The sequence below is a fragment of the Neofelis nebulosa genome, chromosome 1 (genome assembly GCF_028018385.1).
Source record: "Neofelis nebulosa isolate mNeoNeb1 chromosome 1, mNeoNeb1.pri, whole genome shotgun sequence".
In the NCBI taxonomy this organism is placed as follows: Eukaryota; Metazoa; Chordata; class Mammalia; order Carnivora; family Felidae; genus Neofelis; species Neofelis nebulosa.
This window is the reverse complement of record NC_080782.1, coordinates 219,308,401-219,322,874: the sequence shown is the minus strand read 5'-3', so window position 1 is coordinate 219,322,874 and position 14,474 is coordinate 219,308,401. Positions and strand designations below refer to the sequence as shown.

The window sequence follows — 14,474 nt, the reverse complement described above, 5'->3', positions numbered from 1 at the left end:
TTTAAGTGACTCAGCCTCCCGGCTAGTTTAGTAGGGACCACGTCTATTTGGTTAACCACTATATCCTGGTGCCTCAGTATCTGCATGTTTGAGAGCATGAGTCAGAAACTATGAACATGTGACTGTGATTCCACCAACTTTTTAAGTATTTCCCCAAGTTTGTTCAACTGTGGAGATGTATGCCTGCCCTGGTGACATGATTGTGGTCCTTCACCCATGGAGCCTGCTTACAGGAAGGCGTAGACATCAGCAACGTTTGTAACAAAATAGAAAGTCAAGAGTGTTGTGGGATTTACAGCACAGGAACTGAATCTGGGCTCGTGGGGCTGGGAGTGAGAAGTTCTGCGGGGAAGTGATGGGCCCCAGAAGCGTGTGTGTGTGTGTGTGTGTGTGTGTGTGTGTGTGTTGGGAAGGGTTAGGGGTCACCATGAGCAAAGGGCCTGCAGCGATGGCAGAGAAGTCCTGTGTGACTGGAGAGTAATGAGGACAGGAGAACACATGCTGAAGAGGTACCCAGGGCACAGAGAGTAGATACATTATCAGCCAATGTAGGCAATTTTGGACTTTTCCTATGAGCTTCCTATATAGTTCTTAGGATATATTTTGACTCTTTATTTTAAGATATATTTAGACTTACAGAAGAGTTACAAAAATGGTACAGGGGCATTCCGTATTTCCTTCACCCAGCTTTTCCTAATGTTAACATCTTACAAAAATGACAATATGATCATTAAAACTAAGAACTTAGCATTGGTACACGTCTATGAACTCAACCACAGACTTCATTCAGATTTCACCAATGACCTAGAATTGCACATGGCATTTAGTTGTCAGGTCTCCTCCGTCTCCTCCAATCTCACACACCCTGAACCATTTGAAAAGTGAACGGACAACATGACGTTTTACCCTTTAATGCTTCAGCATGTTTTAAAAGTAAGGATGATGAACAGTTAGCATACCAAGGAAAGTTAATAACAACTCTCTAATATTCTCTCATACCAATCCATATTCACCTGCTGTTCTCAAGATGTCATTATAGCTAATTTTTCCATCCAGACTCTAACCATGTTTAATACATTGCGTTTAACTATCATTTCTCTTTAGCCACCTTTATTCTAGAACTGCACTATCCAACATGGTAGTCACTAGCTCATGTGGCTATTTAAAATTTAATTTAAATTAATTAAATGGGGTTTTTTTGAAGTTTATTTTGAGAGAGACAGAGAGAGAGAGAGAGAGAGAGAGAGAATCCCAAGCAGGCTCCACACTGTCAGCACGGAGCCCATTGTGGAGCTCGAACTCATAAACCACAAGATCAAGAACTGAGCTGAAATCAAGAGTCAGTCGCTCAACTGATTAATTAAAGTTAAAAATCCAGGGACACCTGGGTGGCTCAGTTGGTTAAGCATCTGATTTTGGCTCAGGCCATGATATTGCTGTTCATGGGTTCAAGTCCCACATCAGGCTCTATGCTGACAGCTCAGAGCCTGGAGCCTGCTTCAGATTCTGTGTCTCCCTCCCTCTCTCTCTCTCTGCCCCTCCCCAGGCTCGTGCTCTGTCTCTTTTTCTCTCTCAAAAATAAACATCGAAAAGAAAAGAAAAATCAATAAGTAAATATATTTTAAAAATTTATAAATGAGTGAATAAATAAAGTTAAAAATCCAGTTCCTCAAGCACGCTAGCTACATTGCAAGTGCTCAGTAGCCTCATGGGGCTAGTAACTGGTCTGTTGGAGGGCACGGGCTTAGAACATTTCCATCCTCACAGAAAGTTCTGTGGGACAACACTATTCTGGAATTTTTCCTTCCTATTTATTTTTCTGTGACCTTGCCTTTTCCTCAGCTGAGAGCAGTTCTGGTTTAGAGCAGGATTTCTCAACCTCAGGACCACTGACTTTGTCATCCAGGGCCGTCCTGTGCATTGTAGGGCATCCAGTAGCATCACTAGAGGTCGCCAGTGGCTCCGTGAAACTGTCCCCAGATATCTCCGAATGTTCTTAGGGAGAAAAAAATTACTCCTGGCCCGGAACCACTGGTTTAGGATACGTTGTTTTGCTCTGTTTGAATGAACAGACTGAAGAAACCAAGAGAGGTAGACGTAATTGATTCTGTATGGACAGAGTAGTGCTTAGTATATATTCAATGAAATTTGATGAGTGAGCGACTAGGTATTGAAATGTTGGGAAAGTAGATGTTAGGGGAAGATGAATTACATCAGGAACATGTACTGTCTCCTTCTGCCCCCCTCCTCTTCCCATTTTGCTAAGTTTGATCAGAAATGGTGAGTGGAAGGGTCAGAGTATACCTCATTTTGCCCATTTTATATAAAATGTATCAAGGCCCCATCACAAGCGAAGTAATACTCATTATCTGCCAAATCAGAAATCTTAATCCAGGGCAGGAAGTAGACACAATGCAAAAGACTTCTCCAGATTTCAAATTTGAGAAGTCAGACATAAACATGAGCTCTTAAGGTCTTAATGATAATTCATCAACCCCAGAGAGACGTCTGTACACACGTATTTATAGTTGAACCTGAGTATTTGTGATTCCATATTTGCAAAATCTTCTACTCGATAAAATGTATTTGTGACCACAAAATCATGACTCATGGTGTTTTCATAGCCAAGCACGGATATGCACAAAACACCAAAACTTTGAGTCGCCCGAAATTTGAGTTGCCCCGAAGCACACGTTTGCAGCCGAAGCTGAAGAAGGCAATGCTCTGCCTTCTTTTTCATCTCTCGTACTGTAAACAAGGTCTTCTTGTGGTTTATTTAGCACCCCCCCCCCGTTTCTTTTTTCACACTTTTGCCTTTTTTTGTCGGTGATTTAGCTGTTTTAAACACCCCCCACGTGTAGTGCTAAAGTGCTGTGTAGTGTTACTAAGCCCAAGGAGGTTGTGATTTGCTTTATGGAAAATGTACGTGCATCAGATAAGCTTCATTCAGGCATGAGTTACAGTGCTGTTGGCCCTGAATTCAATGATATAAATAAAAAATATATATATGTGTATTTTTTAAGCTTATTTATTTAAGAGAGACAGCACACATGCACATGAGTGGAAAAGGGCAAAGAGAGAGGGGGAGAGAATCCCAAGCAGGCTCCACGCTGTCAGCACAGAGCCTGATGCGGGGGCTCGATTTCATGAACTGTGAGATCATGACTTTAGCTGAAATCAGGAGTCAGACGCTTAGTCGACTGAGCCACCCAGGTGCCCTAACAAAATACATTAAATAAGGTATCATTAATCAGAAAACACACAAAAAACAAGATTATATATTGATCGGTTGGCAAAAATATTGTTACTAGAGGCCCACAGGAATCTAGCCCTGTATTTTACTCCGGGACACCCTTCAGTACTCACTAATTCAGTATTCAAGGCAACTTTGTAGAACATAAACTATTGTAAATAATAAGAATCATTAAGAATCACACTGGGTGTGACCTGGGTCGGAGGAATAATTTGGGCAGGCGCAAAGGCATTATTAGCTCTTCGCCCTTGCCCTCATCCAATGCAACAGAGGAAGAGTGGGATATAATGGCCAAAAGCTAGAGCGTCAGGCCAGATGTGAGGGGGAATCCCACTCGCCTGCTTACTGTTTGTGTGTCTCTGGCATGTGGTTTAACTTCACCGGCTGTGCTCTCATCAGCAAAATAGGGAAAGTAATAGTCCCTGCCTCTTAAAGTTTTGAGCAGAGAACGACACAGTGTATGTAAGACATTTAACCAGCGTAAGACACGGAGTAAGCGTTCGATAAACATTTGCTCCTGCAGGCACTCGGGCCTTATTTATTTTTCGTTCTTTCTTTATTTTTTGGAAATACGTGTGCAGAAGCAAATAGGAATAACCATGTACCTAACTCATGGAAAGCACATGGTGTCTAAAGTATCCTTCAGGCAACATTTCATGAAGACCTAAGTGGCCTTGTTTGTTTTTGAAGCTGGTATTTAAGGAAGCTGGATGTAGAATCTGCAGTGTGCCAGGTTCTGTGGTGGCTGCTTTCCCATCCACAGTTTCACTTAATCTTCACAAGATGTATCATCTAATATGTCTATGATGCCTTATGGTATTTAAATGACAAAGAAACCCGTGAGTTAAATAGCGCATGTAAATATCAGCCTTGCTCATCTTAGACTTGATATCGAGGGAGGGACACGCAGGAGACTTAACTGAATTGTTGCCTTCTTTAACTGGGTGCTAGGCACCCAAGTATGTATTGCATTTGTCTCTGTGCTTTTTGCTTGTCAGCGTGTTTTGCTAGCTATATTTCTGAAAGCCACGTGTGTTCATTTTACCAAATTCAAAAAATGTGAAGAACAAAAACCCTTCTCCCCCACCACCCCCAGAAGTAGTCACTGTCGGCCTTTTGGTGGGGATCCTCTTGGACTGTGCCAAGAGTGTGCCAACACTGACTGTGTTTGTATTTTTCAAAACAAAATCAAGATCACATTATACATATTTGTAACTGGGCGCTCACTGCCCATGGGCTAAAATGTATCTCGTAGGCTCTCTGGCATTTCACTGTGGAGTGCATCATACTTCCTTAACTAGTTGCTTCTTAATGTGTATTTAGATTGCTACCCCCTCCACTATAAATGTGCTATAATGAACACTTTTCTATGTCTCCACGTGTGCATGTTAGCACTTCTGTCTGGTGTCACAGAAGTAGGATTCCTGCCACATGTTGAAGAATTAAAGTGTATCATGGAACTTTCTTCCTGAACAGTAGCCTCCTGTCAGCCCTGTGAGTGCCTGCCCCGGTACCTCACCTGCTCTGGATGCTCTAAATTTGTGACAGTCTGATGCAAAACCAAGGAGTTCGCTCCGCTAACACACGTCTTTGTTACTGAGGTCGTTTCTCAACGTCATTACTGGCTATTTGCATTCCGTGTTTCCCTGTATCGCCTATTCCCATCCTTTGTGCATTTTTGTGTTTTTTTTTTTTCTCACTGATTTATCCAGGAAGTTTTTTTGGGTGTCACTCCCTAACTGTGTACATATTGTGCTTTACAATTTACAAAGCACTTTTCGTTATGTGAGATATCCTGGCATCTGGTTCTGAGTTGGCTTCTTATGGCCTCAGTACAGTTAGCTTGAAGCGATTCCGGCCAGCCCTCAGGCCGCCTGCCAGAGGGAGACAGAGTCTGGACTCCCACCAGATTTCCGCACTCCGAATCTCATGTTCTTTTGGCTCCACTGCAGTTTACAATGCCCATCTTCCAAATTCAGGAGTGTTTGGGGAGGTTTCTGTTTTTCTGACAACTGTTTCCACAAAGCAAAGCTCATGAGCGGCCGTAATGCGTGGCCTCCAGTCCCCACCGGATCTTTCCCAGGCGCTGTGAGGTGGAGTATGGTGCTCGCGGCACAAACCCAGCAGTCTTGAACGTGGGGTGGGAAGGGGAAGTAGGGGTGGAGGAGGGTGCGTCGCCAGCCCAGGCGAGCTGCGCTCACGTCCCGTGTGCTCACCCTCCCGTGTGCCCTGCAGAGTTTGTGAAGCGGCTGCGGTACTGCGAATACCTGGGGAAGTACTTCTGTGACTGCTGTCACTCCTACGCGGAGACCTGCATCCCTGCCCGGATCCTCACCTTGTGGGACTTCAGGAAGTACTACGTCAGCAATTTCTCCAAACGGCTGCTGGACGGCCTGTGGCACCAGCCGGTTTTCAATTTGCTGAGCGTTGGCCACAGCCTGTATGCCAAGGCCAAGGAGCTAGACAGAGTGAGGGTGAGCAGCTGCCTCTGCGGGGGAGGCCGGGCCAGAGGCTCGGAGGGCCCTGCGATGGCAGATGCCACCGTCTCAAGGGACCCAGACAGACCCTCCAAGGGGCAGGTTTACCACCGGCGGATGGAGCGTCAGCTTCAGGGCCTTTTCCAAGACCCCGTACCACATTTTATATTTATCCATAGTTCTGCACGTACACGTAGCTTTTGAAATTTGTTTATTATTATTTTCAAAATAAAATTGTTTATATTTCAGGTATACAGCATGATAATTTGATATACAAATACAAGTGAAATAATCACCGCTCAAACTAATTAACCTATCCATCTCCTTGCAGCCACCTTTTGTGTGTGTGTGTGTGTGTGTGTGTGTATGGTGGGAGCACCTGAAATTTACTCTCTCAGGAAGTTTCCAGTATTCAATACACTTATGGTTAACTGTAGTCATTATACCATCTATTAGATCTCTAGACTTACTCATCCGACAGAACCCCAACTTCGTTCCCTTTGACTGATGTCTTCCCATTTGCCTCACCTCCCCACCCCCCACCCCGCCCCGGTAGCTTCTGTTCAACAACTCTCTGCTTCTGTGTATTTGACCTTTTAAGATTCCACATAGAAGTGAGGCCCATGCAGCTTTTTCCTTTCTCTGTCTGCCTTATTTCACTTAACATAATGCCCCCCAGGTTCACCCATGTTGTCACAAATGGCAGGATCTCCATTTTTTGTGCACAGTTTTGTGTTCTCCTCAAAGAGGGCCCCCACCCCAACGGTTATGTAAGCTTCAGGCCCCACAATAGTTGGGTCCATCCTGGACCCTCTGCGGATCTCTGGACTCAGTCACGAACCCCTGCTATATCAACTGTTTACTTCAAAGACTTGTTTTATAGAGTTGTAGCCTTTCAAAGTGAGAAATAACATTTAGACTTAACTTCTACATTTTCTGTGTCATTTATCACATTAACTTTTCCCCCCCGTTTGGTGTCTTCCTTTAGGAAACCCGGGAGCAACTTTTTCATATCAAGAAGCTGTTGAGGACCTGCCGGTTTGCTGAAAGGTACTAGTGTTTGGCTGGGACAGGCCAGGCCTGGGTCCAGGAGGGCTGGGCGCCCCCACATACCTGCCAGTCCCCTGTGTGCCACCTGGTCCCAGCTCCCCCAGTCCACAGGGCCCCTTAGCACAGCACCTACTTCGGTCTCCCCTTGGTGATGCAGACCGTATTGTTAAAGTCACTAAACCTTCTGGCTCACTAGCAGTGAATGTAACGTGTTAGAAGAATTGGCCAGTACAGGGATGAAATCACTCTAGTTTTCAGTTGTGATAAAATACACGTAACCAAATACACTGTCTTAACCATTTTAAGGGCACAATTCCGTGTCCTTAAGTACATGCACATTCTTTGGCAACCGTCACCGCCATCCAAGCACAGAACTTTTTGTATCTTGCAAAACTGAAATTCTACATCCATTGAGCAGTAACCCTCTCTTCCCCCCTCCCACCCCGCCCCTGTAGCGCCTGGCAACCACCATCCTACTTACTGTCTCTATGAAGTTGATGACCGCGGGTACCTCATAATAGGACAGTCACACAGCATCTTTCCTTTTGTGACTGGCTTATCGCACCCAGCAGAATGCCCTTGAGGTAGCACCTGTGTTGCAGCATGTGTCAGGACTCCCTTCCTTTTTTAGGGCTGAAAAAGATTCCATTGTATGTATCTGCCACATTTTGTTTACGCATTCATCACCAGAAACGTTGCTTCCATCCACCTTCTAGCTGATGTGAATAGTGTTGCTATGAGCATGGGTGTTATCAACGGCCTTTTAAAAACCTCCGATAGAGGAGCATGTCGAACTGTCATTGGTTGTATAGTATTCTATACTAGGACGTGGTATTGATTTAAGTATTATTCTCTTATTCATAGATTTTTTTTATCTAATAGATTTTAATATCTTAATATTAAAATAGATTTTTAATATCCTTATAGATATTAAACCCAGTAGATTTTAATACCTAATAGATATTTAGATAGGTTTTTAATGTCTTGTGTTATTAAAAAACTAGGTTTTAGCTGAATCTCTGCACGTCCATAAACAAGGTCCTTAGGATTAATTTCTAGAGCTGGAATTTCTGGAAGCCATGGCCATAGAGGTATGGGCATGAATTCATTGACAGAGATAGAATTTTTTAAGTGGAAGAAGAGGTTGTTACTCAAGGGGTTAAGGTTATTTGTTATAGTAGGTGGGATCATAGTCTCTAAAATATTGTTTTGTTTTAAAGCTTCGTTCAGTTTCTGATCTTTATTTAATGATAACGTATTGCTTTTGAATTAAATTTCTTGGGGAGGAGCATGTCTCCGGTAGTCATTGGGCCTAACCTGTACCTACCTCATGGCCTTGGTGTAACAGGTTAATTACTTCTCAGGCTCTCAGTTTTCTTGTCTGTAACATATTGTTATATGTAAGAATACCCACAATTATTACTGTCTACAAAAATTTCTTGAAATTTTCTTTTCTCTGCTTCAGATAAGGTCTCATGCTAAGACCAGGGGAAAAGCACAAACAGATCTTGTGTGTTAAACACATACGCAGGGTGCCCTGAGGATGCAGAAAAGGTGTCTGAAGGGGTGGGGTGGGGAAGAGGACCACGAGGCTTCCTAAGCCTGAGCTTGAAGAGCGAGTTGGACTGAAGAAGAAGGGTCAGGGATCCCCCGGGAAGAGGAAGCCGTGGGGGCCAGCACCCCTGGCTGCATGGAGAATTCAACACAGCCTGGCGTTACTGGAATGTCAAATCCAGGGTAGGCAGCGGCTGGCTTGGGAATGCAGTGCATGGTGATGCCACTGACTGATTTAGGAAATTCAGAAGGAGATGAGTAGGAGTCGGAGAAAGTTACGTTCAGTTCTGAATGTCCTTGGGACACACAGGAGGCTGTGATCGGCTCACAGTTGGATGCTTGAGCCTTAGGCTGTGTGCTGGACTCGTGGATGAGGGGAGTCCCACACCTGCCTGTGAGCGGTGATTCTCCTGCTGGCTGGGACAAGGGTCCACCTGCTGATGGTTGAAATTGAGCTGAAATGAACAAGGTAGCGCTTGTTATCTCAGTATAGGTTTTTACGTCTAGAAAAATAGATTTGCAGTTGTCTTTCCCTCAGTGAAACCCTGCCCATGGGCAGGCTGCGAGAGGCGTGTTTTTCTGCTGGTTCAGCCTTCTGAAATCCGCTTTTGTAGAATTTTAAGTTCCTGGCTTCCAAACAGACTTGCAAAACGTAAGGTGGTGAGTAAGGCTAACTTGCTCTTGGGCTTTTTTTTTTTTTTTTAATTGAGCTCAAAAAAATGAAGTGTGAATGCCAGAAACAACAACTGCCTGCCCCCCACCCTCTTGTGTCCCCACCGCTGTGTGGGTGGGTGCCTGAATTACTCTTTGTTTCCTCTCTGGCAGCACGTTAAAGGAGTTTGAGCAGGTGCCCAGGCACTTGACTAATGAGCTCCACCTGTTCTCCCTGGACGATCTGGTCAGGGTCAAGAAAAAGCTGCTGGTGCCCTTGCTCAAGGACATTCTAAAAGCTTCCCTCGCACATGTGGCCGGCTGTGAGGTAAGGGTTCACCTGGAACTGGTGTGTCCCCAAGCTGTCCCTTCCATATCAGGACCTGTGGCGGGTGTTCTGCACGTCACCCCCTTTTAACCCCACAAATCCTGCAGAAAGTGCTGGGAGCGCCCTTCCCAGATGAGAGATGAGGTTCAGAGCAATTCGGTGACAGCCCTGGCAGGTGGCAGGGCCGGGATGCAGGCCTGAGCCAAGTGCCTTCCTAGGGAACCAAGCCCTGCTTGGGGCCTTCCTTGACTCCTGTCTGCCCTGACGTGCCAAGTACAGCCATGTGGACTCGGGATCCAGTGCAACAAGAGCTCTGTGTCCGCATGAATTCAAGAATTGTAGTGCAGCCTTCAGAAACAAAATCAGATCATTTAAAAGCACACATGTAAAATCATGACCTTTCCCGGTGCCTCAAACTACCTCGATGTGAAATTTCTCCGTGCAACACACACATGTGCATGTTCCGTTCGAATCCATTTACTATAGCGTGAGATAGCATCCTGTTCCTTCTAGAGGCTGCAATTACAGACACTTAAAACTGACGTGTATAAAGTTCTGCAAAGTAGGAACCTGGCTTCTCCATCAAAAGAAACATTGCCAATGAGGATAGTAACTCTCCGGCTCCTTCTCTTACAGCTGTGTCAAGGAAAGGGCTTCATTTGTGAATTTTGTCAGAGTGCCGCGGTCATCTTCCCATTTCAGACCGAAACGTGTAGAAGATGTTCAGGTATCTTCATAGCTTCATAACGTAAGCTTACTAATAGCTTAATAACCGAAACAGAAAATTAACTTAAGGGCAACTTAATAACTTAAGCCCAGTGTTGTTTGAAGTATATGATGCTGGTGTGTGCTTGTATGTTGGATGGGAGCTAATGGAATTTGGGGTGCATGGGGAGGAGTGTGTGGGTGGGGCAGGGATGAAGGGTGAGGCCTTCCTGTACAGCGTTTGGAGAGAAGAGTGGTTCCCCTTTGGCCCGTGCCCCACTTCTTTTACAGCAGGGCAAGCACTCCACAGCCACTGCCCCAGTTATGGGATTGGATCACAATCATGCCTAAGGCTGAGGTGCTGTCTCTGGCTTCTTTTACGCTGCACTGGCAGATTGTGGAGTTGTTGTGGAGACCGTGTAGCCCAAAAGACCTAATGCATTTGCTATCTGGCTCTTCACAGAAGAGATTTTTAGACCTTGTTTTACTGTATGTGTTAACCCTCCAGGAAGTCCCGTGATCTCTAAACCGTTTCATGGGAGCAATCTGGCAATGCATTCTGCCTTTACCCTTGGTAAGAGCTGCTCCTCCTCTTTGACCCCCTCCAGCGCTGTCTCCGCTAACCTGTTAGGCAGAATCATTAGGCTGTATCGCAGGAGAGGCTCCCCAGCAGACAAACTCCAAGCCACAGGTTTGCAAGCAGAAAGCTCACTGGGGCATGTCAGGCTCAGCACCCGTGGGAGCGTGAAGTCAACAGGGCTTGGCAGAGGGACAAGTTGAGCTGGATATGGTGGCCTTGAAGGCTTAGCACATCTCAGGGCACTCTGGAGCAGGGTGGCCTTCACTGTCGTCACATAGTCGGTCAGGGACCAGCCAAGCCTTTAAACCCAGGGTTGACCAGTCACCCACCAGATGCGAGCCAGTGTCCGCATGCAGAGATGACCTTGAGGGAGGCAGCTCTCTCCAGTTAGGGCCATTTCCAGTGAGGGCCACCTCCTCAGCTGTCAGCAGCTGAGGGAACAGTCCTTGGGCAGATCTGGGGGCACTATAGTATCAGGCTCTCTCAGCCTCAGGTCCATGACTTAGTGGGGACTTCATAATCGCTTAGTTTCAACCTGCCTCATTTCTTGTCGGATGACTCTGGTTTCTGGGTTCAGACCACCTCTCTCCCCGGGATGGGGATGACCATCTGTACATACGTGAGCAAGCAAGACAGCCCCTTTGCTGATAGCTGTCCCCTCTGCTCATAGGGTGTAGAGCCTGCTTTCACAAGCGGTGTTTCCAGTCGTCCGGGTGCCCCCGGTGTGCGAGGATCACAGCTAGGAGAAGACTTTCGGAAAGTTTATCCTCTGCGGCATCATGATGCCCCGAGCATTGTGAAAAAGACTCTTCAGTATGCCTCGTAACACCAATTTGTGTCTATTATTGATAACATTGTTTTAGATTTTGAGTATTGTATATTAAGAATGGCCGATATTACATATATTTAATGTTTTCAAAAGAATTCAGATTGTTATTAAGCATTAACTTGTTACTGGTGGTTTTGTTTACACATGTTCAATGTTTTTGCTGCTACTGTTTTTTTTAAAGAGTTTTTCGGATACTTCCTAAATTGTATTTGAGTGGTTGTGTATACCTAATATCGGATCCTATTTTTTTTTATGAATTATCACTGACAAGACAGATGACTCCGTTCCTCTTCCTGTAAAGTTTGTCTTGTGAAATGGATCGGTACTTCAATGAACAGAAATGCGACCCACAATCTATTTGCTCGGAAGTTTTTTCCGCCTTAAATGCCATTTTGTAATTGTATCAGTGTTACAGACTCGGCTCGTTCCTGGGTTCGTATGGAGAGTGTACGTTGTTTCTGCAGTTACATCTATTTCGAGATGAGCTTGAGTTGCTTAGCCGTGCCCGGAGGCCCTGCTTGACGCAGTCACCTCTACGTGGCGCTCTATGTTATCTCCCTTCCCCACACCAAGTCAAGGGAGGCATGGATGAGTAGAACCTGCCCTTTAGGATGTAGTCTCATACATACAACACTGAACATAAAGTGTTTGCAGAAAATACTGTAATAACATTAAAATACTAGTAATTACTAGTAAAATACTAGTAATAACATTAAAATCACAGACATCACCTTAAGAGGTTAAAGGAATCACTATGCTTTCTTGAGACATGGGAGTCTGTTTTTTTGTTTTACCTGCTACATTCTTTCTCCTACTTGAGAAGGGCCCTGGGCCTGGATTCCTTCCTGGAACATCTTCAGCCTGGAGCACAAGTGTCATATCCCCTGGGGTACATGTGCCCTAACTAAACGTATTCAGATGAACTTCTCAAACAGTACAGGCAGGCTGTAGAGTGGTACTGGTCCTCCCCTAATCCCATCCAGTGCATGCGTGTGTGCGTGTGTGTGTGTGTGTGTGTGTGTGTGTGGTATTCAGTGGAATAATATCGAGCTCATGAAAGAAATGAGTGTCTCCCACCAATCTGGTATCTTCTCCTTTTGTCACTTGTTTTCCCATCCCAGATGCATCCAGAGCTGTGCGCCCACTCATTATTTAAGCTAGGTCTCTTTTAAATATAAATTTAGGTCCATGGGATGAGATAAACAAGGTCAAATTTAAAGCAGTGTTTTATTCCTGCCCATAGTTTATAGTCCCTCTTGGGAGTCAAGGATCGGCATGGTATGTTAATATCACCTGTCTGTGAGATTCATGTCAGTGTCTTCATTTCACAAGTAAGAAAACAGGCTGAGAGAAGAGGAACAACCCACAGGTAGTGCACGGGACAGCTGGAGTTGGCTCTCGAGTCTGCCTGCCTCCAAAGCCCGTGATCCTAGCCCCTACCTATGTGGTATCTTTTGGAGACAATACAAGCGAAAGAAACCAATTTCTAACTGGTAAGTGCGGTCCAAGCCTCAGTTCGTGGCATGGGGCTGAGTGCCTTCTCAGTCTCTTGCATTGATTTGAGGAAGTTTCTGTGGCTTATGCATTGCTGGAAGGGCTCTGTGTTCGGGCTGCTGTGTTTGTAAGGCACTGGTATGTGTATGTGTGGGAGACACATCTTTGATGTTGAGGAAGAGGGCATGGCAGCTGCCAGGAAGTGATGCTTTTGACTTTTTATTTTGAGGCATATCGAGGCAATATAAATAACCATTCTATGGGCTTGGCTGAGACGTGGTTCCTCCCCACGTGGTATTAGACGGGTTTTCCCCGCAAGGTGCCTGTTAGAACAAAGAAGCCACCTCCACGCACAGGCAGCAGTCTGCAGGGAAGTGATTCACTGTGAAATATGTTGCTTTTTAATGGGATTTACTCATTGTCCTAGTTTTTCCACGTAACTCTTCCCTGGCCGCCAGAAGGAAGATGAGGACTTGGTCTTTCTCATCAGGCTATCATCCACCGTGAGGCCTCGAGTGGCAGTGCTGGGATCCCAGTGATTACTTTGGCCTTTACGCCGTTGCTCAAAGAATTCCAGTAACGTGTCGCTTACAGTCATGGCTCTCAGCTGCAGGCAGGGAGTTATACCAGGGGACGTGGAGTGAGGAGGGATGAGTCATCTCAAAGATGTTCTAGTGGGTTGGCTTGGGTGAGAATTATTGGGTCGATTCCCAGGTCTGCCGCTTTGTATTCGTGTGGCTCTGGGAGAGATACTTCGACGATCTGTGCCTCTGTTTGTAAAATGGGGGATAATAAATCTATACAGTTGATAGGAGGATTAGAAATGAAAATGAAGCACCCAGCAGAGGGCCTGGTACAAGCAATTATTAAGTGGTAATAATTAGATCTAGACAGATTAAATACTGAGTTATACCACCTATTTTCTGTGTACCTTTGTGGAAGTTACTCTGTATCTCAGTTTAGTCTGAGGATTAGAGCAATACCCACCCTATCCCCCCTCCCCCCCCCCCCACACACAAAAAGCCACGTTGAAGTTCTCAGTCCAAGTACCTATGATGTGACCTTCTTTGGAAATGGGTGTTTGATGATGTAGTTAAGATGAGGTCCTCCTGGGTTAGGGGACCCTAATCTAATGATGGGTGTTCTTACGAGAAAAGGGAAGTTTGGACAGAGATAGACACACGGAAATCACAGGGAGAGCGTCACGTGAAGGAGACGTGGGGCCACGTGTCTGTAAGTCAAGGAACCCTGAGCACTGCCGGCAGCCGGCAGACCCTAGCAAGGAGGTGTGAAGCCGGTCCTCCCTCGCGGCCTCACGAAGGAACCAGCCCTACCCACACCTTGACTCTGAACGTCTAGCATCCAGAACCGTGAGAAAATGAACGCCCGTGTTTTAACCCACTTGGTTTGTGGTCATTTGGCGGCGCAGCCCTAGGAAAACGACGCACCAACGTCCGGCGTTGTTAGGAGGGCTAGATGGTGATTAAGTGGCACGCTTCCTGGTGCCAGAGAGGCGTCATCCAGTCTGGACCCCTGACCTTCAGGCATCAAGA

At 45.7% G+C, this 14,474-nt stretch overlaps 1 protein-coding gene across 1 annotated transcript in view; it reads left to right on the top strand.

Annotated features, from left to right (window-relative positions):
* The window catches only part of RUBCNL (rubicon like autophagy enhancer), a 28,018-nt gene extending 16,188 nt beyond the window's left edge, over positions 1 to 11,830 (top strand). Inside the window, exons 10-15 of the mRNA XM_058685258.1 lie at positions 5,489 to 5,727; positions 6,719 to 6,780; positions 9,160 to 9,313; positions 9,950 to 10,040; positions 10,527 to 10,592; positions 11,269 to 11,830. Coding sequence (XP_058541241.1) covers positions 5,489 to 5,727; positions 6,719 to 6,780; positions 9,160 to 9,313; positions 9,950 to 10,040; positions 10,527 to 10,592; positions 11,269 to 11,381 — 725 coding nt within the window. The 3' untranslated portion in view covers positions 11,382 to 11,830. The remainder of the gene's footprint in view (positions 1 to 5,488; positions 5,728 to 6,718; positions 6,781 to 9,159; positions 9,314 to 9,949; positions 10,041 to 10,526; positions 10,593 to 11,268) is intronic.
* Positions 11,831 to 14,474: the final 2,644 nt, after the last annotated feature.